The 15,924-nt window shown below is 39.9% G+C and overlaps 1 protein-coding gene across 1 annotated transcript in view; it reads left to right on the top strand.

Annotated features, from left to right (window-relative positions):
• The window catches only part of CATSPERB (cation channel sperm associated auxiliary subunit beta), a 129,598-nt gene that overhangs the window by 67,238 nt on the left and 46,436 nt on the right, over positions 1–15,924 (top strand). Inside the window, 2 exon segments of the mRNA XM_052659538.1 lie at positions 664–816; positions 3,032–3,176. Coding sequence (XP_052515498.1) covers positions 664–816; positions 3,032–3,176 — 298 coding nt within the window.

Here is a 15,924-nt window from a genome sequence, read left to right as displayed (position 1 = left end):
TTGAATAAGTTTGAGTGATTTTTCTGTCCTTGTGGGCCTTAAAGCTCACCTGAAGAAGGGATCTGGGGTAGGTTTTGTTTGCATGCTGCCTTCTGGGAGTAGATATGCTCTGAAGAGGAATTAATGGCAGCCATATATCCCAGATATTGCTGCTTTTAGTCAGATGAGGGAAGAAATTTTTTGCCTCTTTTGAATCTAAAATATCAGCATAAAATAAACTTTATACCGAAGTGTCATGCCTTGGGGTACATATTCTGATTCCCATCAGAATCATGATCTGACAGAACTGTAGTGTGGCCTAGGTGTTCACATTTTAAAAAGTAACTTGACATTATAGTTCTGGTGAATGGGCATTGGAGCCTGTCAAGTTCAGTAATGATTCTACAATAAATCCCCCCTTGACATTTGTTATAGAACCTTGGACAAATTATTTAATCCTCTTTACTTCATGTTCAATATCTACAAGATGAACCTATACAGTAGGGGGAGGCAGAGTAAAGAGATACCAATAGCTGCTAATCCTTTCAGTTCTATGCTGTTAAAGGTTGTATCCCTATCTTAATCAAAATCCAAGTAACAAGAAACTCTTAAAATTGTAACATAGACGTAGTACTGTTGGTGGAAAGAAATCTTACCATTTGCTCCTTCTTTATCTATTTCTAGAAAAATACCATTGTCTCTGTGAGGATCCTAAAACACAACAAACCAGACTTAATACAAAAATTTCCACCTTTCTCTTTTCCTTCATCATTCTCTTCTCCTGTTGGAATGATATTCCACCCACGAAGCCATTTTCTGTATGCTTACGGTAATCAGGTATGTATAGATTAAACTTTACACTCTAGTATAGATGTAAATTCTTCACTTACTCCGCTGAATGGTTATACATTAATAATGGAGTTGCTCTGATGGTCAGAGAGGTGGAAAGCCTAATGAAGAGAGAATGAGAAGAGAGGAATTAGTGACAGTGAATACAAACAAACCTTTTGCAAAGTTTTGCTGAAAAGTAGAACAGGGAAATGTGACAGTATTTGAAAAAGGAAAGGTCAAAAGAAGAGGTTTTTTAAGATAAAAAGAATTATGATGTGTGCTTCTGGGAATTACTTGGTAGAGAGGGAAAAATTAATGATGCAGGAAAGAGAACAAACTACTGGAGAGACATTTCTGAAGAGGTGAGAGGAGATAATCTATATGAACTAGTGAAGAGATTGATCTTAGCAGACAATAGTAAGTGGAGGGAGGAAGGGTTTTGGGGTTCGAAAGCAGTTAGGTGGGGAGCTAAGGTAATGGAAGATGTGTGAATGTATCTTCTATTTTCTCACAAAAAAAATCAAAATTATTTATGAGTGATGATGGAGGAGAAATGTAGAAGGGAGGGGATTTGAGGAAAGAGACAACAAAATTAAATAGTTGCCTAGGAGGATGGGCCACCTAATTTTACACCTTAAGGAACTAAACAAAGGAGAGCCACAAACTGAAAGCTAACAAATGGAAGGATATAATAAAGAATAGAGGAAAGATAAATGTAATAGGGAACAGAAAAAAGCAGTTAAATTAAGACCTGGTTTGTTGACAAAACTTAACTAGATAAACTAAGAAAACGAAGATTCATCTAAAAATTAAAAGAGGGGATGTTACAACTGATGCCACAGAAACAAGGAGGATATGAGAATATTATGAATAGTTGTGTGCTAACAACCTGGATAACCTAGAACAAATGGGTGAATTCCCAGAAACACACAACCTACTAATTCTTAAATCATGAAGAAATAAATCTGAGCAGACCAATAACTAGTTAGGAAATCGAATCAGTAATCAAACCTCCTAATAAAGAAAAGTCCAAGGGCATATGGCTTCATTGGTGAATTGGTCCAAATGTTTAAAGAAGAATTAACACTAAACCTCTTCAAACTCTTGCCAAAGGGAAGAAAAAAATGAAGAGGAATGAAGATTTCCAAGGTCATTCTTTAAGACCACCATTAACCTGATATCAAAGTCAGATAAGAATACTACAAGAAAACTATAAATCAAATCCCTAGACAATACTGATACAAAAATTCTCAACAAAATACTAGGAAACTGAATTCAGCAATGGAATTAAAAAGATTATACATACTATGACCAAGTGGGATTTGTTTCTGTAACACAGAGATGGTTCAACATATGAAAATTGAACAATGTAATATACCACATTAACAGAATGAAGGGGGAAAATAATCACAACATCATCTTGGTTGATACAAAAAAGCATTTGATAAAATTCAACATACTTTCATGATAAAAACATGTAGTAGACTAGAAATAGAAGAAAACTACCTAAACATGATAAAAACCATATACAAGAAACACACAATGAACATTATACTCAGCAGTGAAAGACTTACAGCTTTTCCTCTGAGGTAAGGAATAAGGCAAGGAAGCACACTCTCACTACTTCTGTTCAATATAGTACTGGAAGTTCTGACCAGAGTTATTAGACAAGAAAAAGAAATTTTATAGAATCTGCATATAAAAGGAAGAAGCAAAATTATCTGTGTTCATAGGTGATATGATCTTATATGTAGAAAACTCTGAAGATACTACAAAAAACAAACAAAAAAAAACTTGTTAGAACAGAGGAATTCATCACAAAAGTCATTTTAATATGGATAAGCACTTAACCCATTTTAATATGGGTAAGCACTCTCCTCCATATAGCAATTCATGCAACACTTCATCCTTTTATGAACAAGGAGGACCCAGTTGAGAGATGATGAAATAACTTTGTTCTTTTATGCATCTTTTATAAAACTGAAGATTGCTACATACACCATTGCACAAACTCTAGGAAGGGAATAGAGGGTTGATCAAGTACGTCAGGAGTCTTTACACTCATGTGTGTGTGTGTGTGTGAGGGGGGATGAATGCATGATGGATGTGGGAGTATGGTTATGGGGTTATGCTGCATGACTTTCTTATGTAGGAAGATTAGGTAATTGCTGACTGTTACATGGCATCTCTTTAGTGAGATATTGTCTTTCTATTCCCTTAGGTATGGCTTTCAATTGATGGCGGCAACACCTTTGATTTAATAGCTGACTTTCATGATGATATCATAAAGAATACTTACCATAGTTTTTATACTTCAGATATTACTCTTGTTTCCCAAAGTGGAAAGGTTTACTTGACAAAGGCAGGTGAGGAATGCACTTTTACTGGTATAAGCAGTACCTGTGAGCCAAGGGTTAGAAGATGTATTTTTAAATCTGCCATATTAATGAACTGATCCTAGGTCTCAGACATATTAGGGGTTTTAGATGGATTTTTTTAATGTTTTACAGTAATAAAAATAAACATAACAAAATTTAACATCTTAACCATTCTAAGTATATAGTTCAGTGGTATTGGATACGTGCTCGGTCACTTCACTTGTGTCCGATTCTGTGCAACCCTATGGACTTACCCCGCCAGGCTCCTCTGTCCATGGGATTCTCCAGGCAAGAATACTGGAGTGGGTTGTGATGCCCTCTTCTAGGGGATCTTCCCAACCCAGGAATCGAACCTGCATCTCTTTCATCTCTTGCATTGGCAGGTGGGTTCTTTACCACCAGCACCATCTGAGAAGCCCTCAGTGGTATTGCTGCTGCTGCTGCTGCTAAGTCACTTCAGTTGTGTCCGACTCTGTGTGACCCCTTAGACGGCAGCCTACCAGGTTCCCCAGTCCCTGGGATTCTCCAGGCAAGAACACTGGAGTGGGTTGCCATTTCCTTCTCCAATGCATGAAAGTGAAAAGTCAAAGTGAAGTCGCTCAGTCGTGTCCAACTTTGCGACCCCATGGACTGCAGCCTACCAGGTTCCTCTGTCCATGGGATTTTCCAGGCAAGAGTACTGGAGTGGGGTGCCATTGCCTTCTCCATCAGTGGTATTAAATACATGCAAATATTCTGCAACCATCACCAACATCCATCTCCTTAACTTTCTTCATCTTAAAACTCTATACCTTTTAAAAATAAATCCCCACACCCCTCTTCCCCACAGCGTCTCACAACTACCATCCTATTTTCTGTTTCTATGATTTTGATTTCTCTGGTGCCTCATATAAGTAGAATCATACAGTATTTGTCCTTTTGTGACTAGATTATTTCACTTAGCATAATGGCCTTAAGGTTCATACATATAATAGCTTGTATGAGGGTTTTCTTCATGATTAAGACTGAATAATAATTGTACCATATAGATGACATTTAGCTTGTCCATTCATCTATCAGTGGACACTTGGGTTGCTTCCATGTTTATCTATTGTGAATAGTGTTGCTACAAACACAGGTATACGGATACATCTTTTAGTTCAGTTCAGTTCAGTTCAGTCACTCACGTGTGTGACTCTTTGCGACCCCATGAATTGCAGCACGCCAGGCCTCCCTATCCATCACCAACTCCCGGAGTTCACTCAGACTCACGTCCATTGAGTCAGTGATGTCATCCAGCCATCTCATCCTTGGTCGTCCCCTTCTCCTCCTGCCCCCAATCCCTCCCAGCATCAAAGTCTTTTCCAATGAGTCAACTCTTCACATGAGGTGGCCAAAGTACTGGAGTTTCAGCTTTAGCATCAGTCCTTCCAAGGAAATCCCAGGGCTGATCTCCTTCAGAATGGACTGGTTGGATCTCCTTGCAGTCCAAGGGACTCTCAAGAGTCTTCTCCAACACCACAGTTCTAAAGCATAAATTCTTCGGTGCTCAGCTTTCTTCACAGTCCAACTCTCACATCCATACATGACCACAGGAAAAACCATAGCCTTGACTAGACGGACCTTAGTCGGCAAAGTAATGCCTCTGGTTTTGAATATACTATCTAGATTGGTCATAACTTTTCTTCCAAGGAGTGTCTTTTAATTTCATGGCTGCAGTCACCATCTGCAGTGATTTTGGAGCCCAAAAAAATAAAGTCTGACACTGTTTCCACTGTTTCCCCATCTATTTCCCATGAAGTGATGGGACCGGATGCCATGAGCTTCATTTTCTGAATGTTGAGCTTTAGGCCAACTTTTTCACTCTCCACTTTCACTTTCATCAAGAGGCTTTTTAGTTCCTCTTCACTTTCTGCCATAAGTGTGGTGTCATCTGCATTTCTGAGCTTATTGATATTTCTCCCAGCAATCTTAATTCCAGCTTGTGTTTCTTCCAGCCCAGCATTTCTCATGATATATTCTGCATAGAAGTTAAATAAGCAGGGTGACAATATACAGCCTTGATGTACTCCTTTTCCTATTTGGAACCAGTCTGTTGTTCCATGTCCAGTTCTAACTGCTGCTTCCTGACCTGTATACAGATTTCTCAAGAGGCAGGTCAGGTGGTCTAGTATTCCCATCTCTTTCAGAATTTTCCACAGTTTATTGTGATCCACACAGTCAAAGGCTTTGGCATAGTCAATAAAGCATCTTTAAGACCTGCTTTTTAATTCTTTCAGGTATATACTCAGAAGTGGCATTTCTGAATCATATGATAATTTTACTTTTAATTTTTTGAGGAACTGCAATACTATTTTACACAGCACTGTACTATTTTACATTCAGATTTCCAGTGTAAAATGGTTCCAGTTTCTCCATAACATTGCCAACACTTGTTATTTTCTGGTCTTTTGATAGCAATCATCCTTCTGGGTGTGAAGAAGTTGTTGTTATTGTTGATCAGTCACTAGTCAGGTCAACTATTTGTGACCACATGGACTGTAGCACACTAGGCTTCCCAGTCCATCACCAACTCCTGGACCTTGCTGAAACTCATGTCCACTGAGTCAGTGATGCCATCCAACCATCTCATCCTCTGTTGTCCCCTTCTCCTCCTGCCTTCAATCTTTCCCAGCCTCAGCGTCTTTTCCAATGAGTTGGTTCTTGGCATCAGGTGGCCAGAGTGTGGGAGTTTCAGCTTTAGCATCAGTCCTTCCAATGAATATTCAGGACTGATTTCCTTTAGGATTGAGTGGTTTAATTTCCTTGCTGTCCAAGGGACTCTCAAGAGTCTTCTCCAACACCACAGTTCAAAAGCATCAGTTCTTTGGCACTCAACTTTCTTTATGGTCCAACCCTCACATCTGTACATGACTGCTGGAAAAACCATAGCTTTGACTAGACGGACCTTTATCGGCAAAGCAATGTCTCTGCTTTTTAATATGCTGTCTAAGTTGGTCATAGCTTTTCTTCCAAGGAGCAAGCGCCTTTTAATTTCATGGCTGCAGTACCATATGCAGTGATTTTGGAGCACCCCAAAAATAAAGTCTGTTACTGTTTCCATTGTTTCCCCATCTATTTGCCATAAAGTGATGGGATCGAATACTATGATCTTTGTTTTCTGAGTGTTGAGTTTTAAGCCAGCTCTTCCACACTCGTCTTTCACTTTCATCAAGAGGCTAAAGGAACTAAAGTTTCTTTTCACTTTCTGCCATAAGGGTGGTATCATCTGCATAACTGAAGTTATTAATATTTTTCCCAGAATCTTGATTCCAGCTTGTGCTTCATCCAGCCTAGCGTTTCTCATGATGTACTCTGCATATAAGTTAAATAAGCAGGGTAACAATATATAGCTTTGTTGTACTCCTTTCCCAATTTTTTGAACCAGTTAGTTGTTCCATGTCCGGTTCTAGCAATTGCTTCTTGACAGACATACAGATCTCTCAGGAGACAGATAATGTATCTGGCATTCCCATCTTTTTCAGAATTTTCCAGTTTTTTGTGATCCATACAGTCAAAGTCTTTAGTGGAGTCAATAAAGCTGAAATCGATGTTTTTCTGGAACTCTCTTGCTTTTTCTATAAATGCTGGCAGTTTGATCTCTGGTTCTTCTGCCTTTTCTAAATCCAGCTGTACATCTGGGAGTTCTCAGTTCACATACTGTTGAAGCCTAGCTTGAAGGATTTGACCATGACCTTACTAGCATGTGAAAGGAGAGCAACTGTACGGTAGTTTGAACATTCTTTGGCATTGCCTTTCTTTGGGATTGGAATGAAAACTGACCTTTTCCAGTCCTGTGGCCACTGCTGAGTTTTCCAAATTTGCTGACATATTGAGTGCAGCACTTTAACTGCATTATCATTTAGTATTTTAAATATTTCTACTGGAATTCCATTATGCCACTAGCTTTGCGGTAGTAATACTTTCTAAGACCCACTTGCCTTTGCACTCCAGGATGTCTGGCTCTAGGTGAGTGACCACACCATCACAATTGTCTGGGTCTTTAAGACCATTTTTGTATAGTTCTTCTGTGTATTCTTGCCATCTCTTCTTAATATCTTCTGCTTCTGCTAGGTCCATACCATTTCTATCCTTTATTGTGCCCATCCTTGCACGAAATGATCCCTCAATATCTCTAATTTTCTTGAAGAGATTCGTAGTCATTCCCATGGTATTGCATTTCTCTATTATTTGCATTTCTCATTTAAGAAGGCCTCTTATCTCTCCTTGCTATTCTCTGGAACTCTGCATTTATTTGGTTTTATCTTTCCTTTTCTCCCTTGCCTTTCTCTTCTCTTCTTGGCTCTTTGTAAACCCTCCCCAGACAACCACTTACCTTCTTGCATTTCTTTTCCTTTGGGATTACGTTGGTCACTGCCTCCTGTACAACGCTGTTGCTGTTGTTTTTCAGTCGCTCAGTGGTGTCCAGCTGTTTGTGACCCCATGGACTGCAGCATGCTAGGCTTCCCTGTCTTTCACAATCTCCTGGAGTTTACTCAGACTCATATTCATTGAGTTGGTGATGCCATACAACCATCTCATCCTCTCATCCCTTCTCCTCCTGCCTTCAATCTTTCCCAGCATCAGGGTCTTTTCCAGTGAGTCAGTTCTTCGCATCAGGTGGCCAAAGTATTGGAGTTTCAGCTTCAGCATCAGTCCTTACAATGAATATTCAGGACTGATTTCCTTTAAGATGGACTGGTTGGATCTCTTTGCAGTCCAAGGGACTCTCAGGAATCTTCTTCAACACCACTGTTCAACAGCATCAATTCTTCTGCACTCAGCTTTCTTTATAGTACAACTCTCACATCCATACATGATTACTGGAAAAACCATAGCTTTGACTAGATGGACCTTTGTTGGGAAAGTAATGTCTCTGCTTTTTAATATGCTGTCTAGGTTGGTCATAACTTTTCTTCCAAGGAGCACGCGTCTTTTAATTTCATGGCTGCAGTCACTATCCGCAGTGATTTTGGAGCCCAAGAAAATAAACTCTGTCACTGTTTCCACTGTTTCCCCATCTATTTGCCATGAAGTGATGGGACTGGATGCCACGATCTTTGTTTTTTGAAAGTTGAGTTTTAAGCCAGCTTTTTCACTGTCCTCTTTCACCTTCATCAAGAGGCTCTTTAGTTCTTCTCCCATAAGGGTGGTGTCATCTGCATATCTGAGGTTATTAATATTTCTCCCGGCAATCTTGATTCCAGCTTGTGCTTCATCCAGCCCAGCATTTTGCATGATGTACACTGCATATAAATTGAATAGGCAGGGTGACAATATACAGCCTTGACATACTCCTTTCCCAATTTGGAACCAGTCTGTTGTTTCATGTCCAGTTCTAACTTGCTTCTTGACCTGCATGCAGATTTCTCAGGAGGCAGGTAAGGTGGTCTGGTATTCTGATCTCTTAAAGAATTTTCCACTGTTGTGATCCACACAGTCAAAGGCTTTGGCGTAGTCAATAGAGCAGAAGTAGATGTTTTTCTGGAACTCTCTTGCTGTTTTGATGATCCATCAGATGTTGGTGATTTGATCTCTGGTCCCTCTGCCTTTTTTAAATCCACCTTGAACATCTGGAAGTTCGCAGTTCACGTACTGTTGAAGCCTGGCTTAGAGAATTTTGAGCATTACTTTGCTAGTGTATGAGATGAGTGCAATTGTGCAGTAGTTTGAACATTCTTTGGCATTGCCTTTCTTTGGGATTGGAATGAAAACTGACCTTTCCCAGTCCTGTGGCCACTGCTCAGTTTTCCAAATTTGCTGGCATATTGACTGTAGCACTTTCACAGCATCATCTTTTAGGATTTGAAATAACTCAACTGGAATTCTGTCACCTCCACTAGCTTTGTTCATAGTGATGCTTCCTAAGGCCCACTTGACTTCACATTCCAGGATGTCTGGCTCTAGGTGAGTGATCAAGCCATTGTGGTTATCTGGGTCATGTTCTTGCCACTCTTTTTAATATCTTCTGCTTCTGTTAGGTTCGTACCATTTATGTCCTTTATTGTGCCCATCTTTGCATGAAATGTTCCCTTGGTATCTCTAATTTTCTTGAAGAGATCTCTAGTCTTTCCCATTCTGTTGTTTTCCTCTATTTCTTTGCATTGATCACTGATCAATTGCATTGATCGGTTGCATTATACACTCTGGGAAATCAAAAAAATTCATGTGATTCACTTTACTGCAATATTTGCTTTATTAGAAACAAAATTGCAGCATCTCCAAGATATTCCTATTCATCTCCATGACTTATTCATTTTATAATTGAAATTTTGTAGTCTTTGATTCCCTTCACTCAGTCACTCCTTTTTTTAATTTTTAAAAAATACATTTTTCATTGAAAGATAATTACTATATTGTGTTGGTTTCTGTCATACATCAACGCGAATCAGCCATAGGTATACATCTGTCCCCTGACTCTTGAACCCCCCTACCACCTCCTGTCCCATCCCACCTCTCCAGGGCTGTTACCTAGAGCCCCAGTTTGAGTTCCCTGAGTCATACAGCAAATTCCCTTTGACTATCTGTTTTACAGATGGTAGTGTTTTTGGTTCTGTGTTACTCTCTCCATTCATCCCACTCTCTCCTTCCTCCCCCAACCACTGTGACCACAAGTCTGTTCTCTCTGTCTGCATCTCCATTGCTGCCCTGCAAGTAGGTTCATCAGTACCATCTTTCTAGATTCCATATATATACGTTAATATTTGTTTTTCTCTTTGTGACTTACTTCACTCCATATAATAGGCTCTTGTTTCTTCCTTATTTTTAATGTAAATATTTATAGTAACAAATTTCTCCAATAGTACCACTTTCACTTCATCCTGTAAGTTTTGGCATATTGTAGTTTCATTTTCATTTGCCTCAAAGTATTTTACAGTTTCCCTTGTGATTTATTCTTTGGTAGTTGCTAGTTTTAATGTGCTTTATTTAGTTCCCGCAGTTTTGGAATTTTACAGTTTCTTTGTTAATAATTTTTAACATCATCTCCTTGTGGTCAGAGGAGATACTTTATGTGATACTGACTTTTTTATAGGTTCAACATATAAATGAGGTCCTATAGTACTTTCTCTGAGTTATTGCATTTAGCATAATGCCCTCAAGTTTCCTCCACTGTTGCATATGGCAGGGTTTCCTTCTTTTTCGTGGCCAAATAGTATTCTTTTGTGTATATGTACCACATTTTCTTTATTGATTCATCTGTTGGTGAACATTAAGGTTGTTTCCATATTTCAGTTATTCTGAACAATGCTTTAATGAAAATGGGGATGCAACTATCTATTCAAGATAGTGATTTCATTTCCTTTGGATATATACCCAAAAGTGGAATTGCTGGATCATATGGTATTTTCAGTCTTAATTTTTTAAGGTGTCTTCACACTGTTTTTCACAGTGACTGCATCAATTTACATTCCCACCAACAGTGTACAAGTGTTCTCTTTTCTCTAAATTTTAACTAACACTTGATATCTTTAGTCTTTTTGATAATAACTGAGATGTCTAGTCTTTAATGTCTGGTTCTAAAAAAGGGAAAAAAGGGAGAAATTAAGGAGTAAATAAGGGTTCAAAACGCCCAGGCCCTTTAAATTCCCTGGAAGTCATTTCAACCAGGGGAGAGTGGGACTTGCAACACTGAGAGCTGTGCAAGAAGAATGGCCCCTGCTTTTCGTCTGCACTTGTGTGATGAGCCGCAATCAGCCAACAGAGCACAGACCCGCAATATTTGGAGGACAAAGTTCTTTTTGCCCACCCTGCTTCCTGCAAGCTGTGTGCAACTGCCCCAGAAACATGTGCAAAACTGTTTGCCATGAGACTGAAAATGAAGGATGGGTAGCTTCTACTGTGTTAAGAGCTGAAATTAACCACAGTTTACTCTCCAAGTCTTCCTCTGAAAGTTGCAAGCCTTCAATAGACTCCAGAGTTCGCAAAGAGTTACATCAGGTAGATTCTTCCAGAGCAATTGTTGTCCGTGTGGGGAGAGAGATTCCTAGTGCAGCCTACTCTACCGTCTTCCCAGAATCCTCTGGCAGGGATGAGGTGGTGGTGGTAGACTTTTAGGATCTACAAAAGTAAGATCCTATGAACAACCCTAAAGCAGGGGAACTCTGAAACATTACGCTTTATTCTCATTTATAGCGTCACTCTACCCAAAGACAAATAATATTAATAGCTCCCACACACTGAGCTAGTGCAGTTGTATTCAGAGTGTTATAAGTATCATCTCATTTAATATTCACAACAACAAGGGTGAAGTGGGTAATGTTAGTTATTTTTACAGATTAAGTTGATATGATTAAAGCCACACAGCTTGTAAGAGGTAGAGTTGGGTAAATGATATATGGCTCTCCATTTACTTGGTTTGGCAGTCAGAAGCCTGCTTGAAGCAGCGCAAGTAGCTCCAGTACTTTGGCCTGATATGAAGAGCTGACTCTTTGGGAAAGATCTTGATGCTAGGAAAGATTGAGGGAAATAAGAGAAGGCAACAGAAGGTGCGATGGTCAGGTAGCATCACTGACTCACTGGAAATGAGTTTGAGCAAATTCCGAGAAATAACGAAGGACAGGGAAGCCTAGATGTTCATGGGGTCACAAAGAGTCAGACGCAACTTAGCAACTGAACAGCAACAGATTGAAATTCAAAGGGATGAGCCTTTCAGTGCACCAAACAAGGAAGAGTCAGAGAATGGATCCAAGGGAATAGTCAAAAAGAGAATAAACAGATATTAGAAACAAAAGTCAAAATAGACTAAGCAAGATTACTTTGGAAATGGTAAAAATAATCAACACTTAAGAAAACTAAACTAACTTGACAATATAAACTATTAAAAATCATAGATATAAACTACAGAAACATGTCTACATATAGAATGAATAAATAAGTAGAATCTCAGATGGCAAACGTTGATGCTAAAGATTGAGAACTTATAAGTGGTGGGGACTTTCTGTGATGAACAAAGGTGGTGGTTCTGTATTTCTCTTCCTGGCACATTGTAACTCTCTACTATAAATGAATGAATCAATACTGAAAATAGTAAGAATAGGAAACCAAAATTGATAAGACACTAAATTTTTAACTGAAAGCGAAACCAATAATAAAAGCAAAAACACGTCTGGATTATTTGAAGTAGAAAATGTAAATCAATGTTAAAGGCACAAAAGAATCAAGCCAACCTTGGTTTTTTCTCTAATGCAACAAATAATATCACATATTGTTTTAAAGAACCTTTGGAGAAAAAGGTTACCTAAGAATCTGGAGCCAATTCAACCCAGGTGGCTCAGTGGTAAAAACTCACCCTGCCAAAGCAGGAAAATGCAGGAGACGCAGGTTTTGATCCCTGGGTCAGGAAGATCTCCTGGTGGAGGAAATGGCAACCCACTCCAGTATTCTTGCCTGGAAAATCCCATGGACAGAGGAGCCTGATGGACTACAGTCCATAGGGTCACAAACAGTCCAACACGACTGAGCAACTGTTCACGCACAACTAGTTGTTCATAGGCAAAACCAACAGAAGAATGTTATAAACATATGTCATCAAATATGAGCTTTATTGAGTGTAAGATACACTTGGTTCTATTCACACAAAGAAACGAATAACTCTTCCAGTTAAACTTTAACGCCATGTTTTAATAATTATCATGGGTGATGCATGGATTTTGCTGACATTATTTCCCCAGCTTGGTGTATGATAAGGCAATAATTTCATGTGTATCTTCACAGTAAAACATGTAATTTCATCTACTTATAGGCTTCTTTCCTCTTAGGTCATATAAAACAGTTGGTGAATGTTCTACAAGAAAATGTGGTAGTGTGGTAATTCTTTAGTGCCATTTGCTTTTTTTGATGAATATAGGCCTTGCTTTGTTTTCCTCTCTTGCTGAACCCACAGTTATTTTGTTTCAATACCAAATTATAATGTAATATTTTAAATCATTTTAAGCAGTATTATAGCTCAACAGGTATTATACCAATGATCCAGGGAAGTAATGACAATATAAAGAACGGAGACAATATTGATATAGCCCCCATAGCTAATTGACTACTATGGCGTGAGTGCCACCTAGTGGACGATGATTATAAGACATCAATTATAAAAACGTCCATTTCCAAGATGTTAAAATATGAAAAAAAGTCTATCTTATGTTTATTGATGAAATACGGCATATTGAACCTCAGTAATTGCAATGGTTAATTTCATGTGTCAACTTGACTGAGCCAGTGAAAGTTGCTCAGTCGTGTCCCACTCTTTCTGACCATATGGACTGTAGCCCACCAGGTTCCTCTGTCCATGGAATTCTCCAGGCAAGAATACTGGAGTGGGTTGCCATGCCCTCCTCCAGGGGATCTTCCCAACCCAGGGATCGAACCCAGGTCTCCCACATTGCGGGCGGATTCTTTACCATCTGAGCTACCAGTTCAGTTCAGTTCAGTCACTTAGTCGTGTCCAACATTTGCGACCCCAGGAACCACAGCATGCCAGACCTCCCTGTCCATCACCAGCTCCTGGAGTCCACCCAAACCCATGTCCATTGAGTTGGTGATACCATCCAACCATTTCATCCTGTCGTCCCCTTCTTCTCCTGCCCTCAATCTTTCCCAGCATTGGGGTCTTTTCAAATGAGTCAGCTCTTCCCATCAGGTGGCCAAACACTGGAGTTTCAGCTTCAACATCAGTCCTTCCAATGAACACCCAGGACTGATCTCCTTTAGGATGGACTGGTTGGATCTTCTTGCAGTCCAAGGGACTCTCAAGAGTCTTCTCCAACACCACAGTTCAAAAGCATCAATTCTTCGGCACTCAGAAGGCAATGGCACCCCATTACAGTACTCTTGCCTGGAAAATCCCATTGATGGAGGAGCCTGGTAGGCTGCAGTCCATGGGGTCGCTAAGAGTCGGACACGACTGAGTGACTTCACTTTGATTTTTCACTTTCATACATTGGAGAAGGAAATGGCAACCCACTCCAGTATTCTTGCCTGGAGAATCCCAGGGACAGAGGAGCCTGGTGGGCTGCCATCTAATGGGTCGCACAGAGCTGGACATGACTGAAGCGACTTAGCAGCAGCAGTAGCAGCAGCTTTCTTCCAGTCCAACTCTCACATCCATACATGACCACTGGAAAAACCATAGCCTTGACTAGATGGACCTTTGTTGACAAAGTAATGTCTCTGATTTTAAATATGCTCTCTAGGTGGGTCATAACTTTTTTTCCAAGAGTAAGCGTCTTTTAATTTCATGGCTGCAATCACCATCTGCAGTGATTTTGGAGCCCCCCCAAAATAAAGTCTGACACTGTTTCCCCATCTATTTGCCATGAAGTGATGGGACCGGATGCCATGATTTTCGTTTTCTGAATGTTAAGCTTTAAGCCAACTTTTTCACTTTCCTCTTTCACTTTCATCAAGAGGCTCTTTAGTTCTTCTTCACTTTCTGCCATAAGGGTGGTGTCATCTGCATATCTGAGGTTATTGATATTTCTCCCGACAATCTTGATTCCAGCTTGTGCTTCATCCAGCCCAGTTTTTCTCATGACGTACTCTGCATATAAGTTAAATTAGCAGGGTGACAATATACAGCCTTGATGTACTCCTTTTCCTATTTGGAACCAGTCTGTTGTTCCATGTTCAGTTCTAACTCTTGCTTCCTGACCTGCATACAGATTTCTCAAGAGGCAGGTCAGGTGGTCTGGTATTCCCATCTCTTTCAGAATTTTCCACAGTTTATTGTGATCCACACAGTCAAAGGCTTTGGCATAGTCAATAAAGCAGAAATAGATGTTTTTCTGGAACTCTCTTGCTTTTGCCATGATCCAGCAGATGTTGGCAATTTGATCTCTGATTCCTCTGCCTTTTCTAAAACCAGCTTGAACATCTAGAAGTTCACGGTTCACGTATTCCTGAAGCCTGGCTTGGAGAATTTTAAGCATCACTTTACTAGTGTGTGAGATGAGTGCAATTGTGCAGTAGTTTAAACATTCTTTGGCATTGCCTTTCTTTGGGATTGGAATGAAAACTGACTTTTTGAGTCCTGTGGCCACTGCTGAGTTTTCCCAATTTGCTGGCATATTGAGTGCAACACTTTGATAGCATCATCTTTAAGGATTTGAAATAGTTCAACTGGAATTCCGTCACCTCCACTAGCTTTGTGCGTAGTGATGTTTCCTAAGGCCCACTTGACTTCACATTCCAGGGTGTCTGGCTCTAGGTAAGTGATCACACCATCATGATTCCAAGAGGTGCCCAAATTAAACATATTTCTGTGCATGTCTGTGTGGCTGTTTCTGGACCAGATTAACATTTGAATTCTATAGACAGCCCTGCCCAGTATGGGTGGGTATCATCCAGTCTGTTGTAGACCTAAATAGAACAAAAAGGTGGAGGAGAGAGGAATTCACCCCTTCTGCTTCTTGTTGCACCTGCTCAAGTTGGGACATCTGTTTTCTGCTCTCCCACCCAACAACCCAGTTCTCAGGCCTTTGGGCTCCAACTAGGAGTCACACCACCAACTCTCCTGGTGCTCACACTTCTTCTCTACCTTTCAGACAGCAGATCATAGCACTTCTCAGCCTCCATAATTGCATGAGGTAATTCCTCATAAATTTCTTAATAACTAAATGTATATATTGGCTTGTCCAGGGTGATTCTGGTGAGAGAGACTGGGTTTTATACACATACCCCTTGAGGCTAAAGTCAGTAGGATTTCTTGATGGATTGGATACAGGGT

This window comes from Budorcas taxicolor, chromosome 21 (genome assembly GCF_023091745.1).
Source record: "Budorcas taxicolor isolate Tak-1 chromosome 21, Takin1.1, whole genome shotgun sequence".
Taxonomy (NCBI): Eukaryota; Metazoa; Chordata; class Mammalia; order Artiodactyla; family Bovidae; genus Budorcas; species Budorcas taxicolor.
The sequence above is the reverse complement of the archived record's forward strand: the minus strand, read 5'-3'. Positions and strand labels throughout refer to the sequence as shown.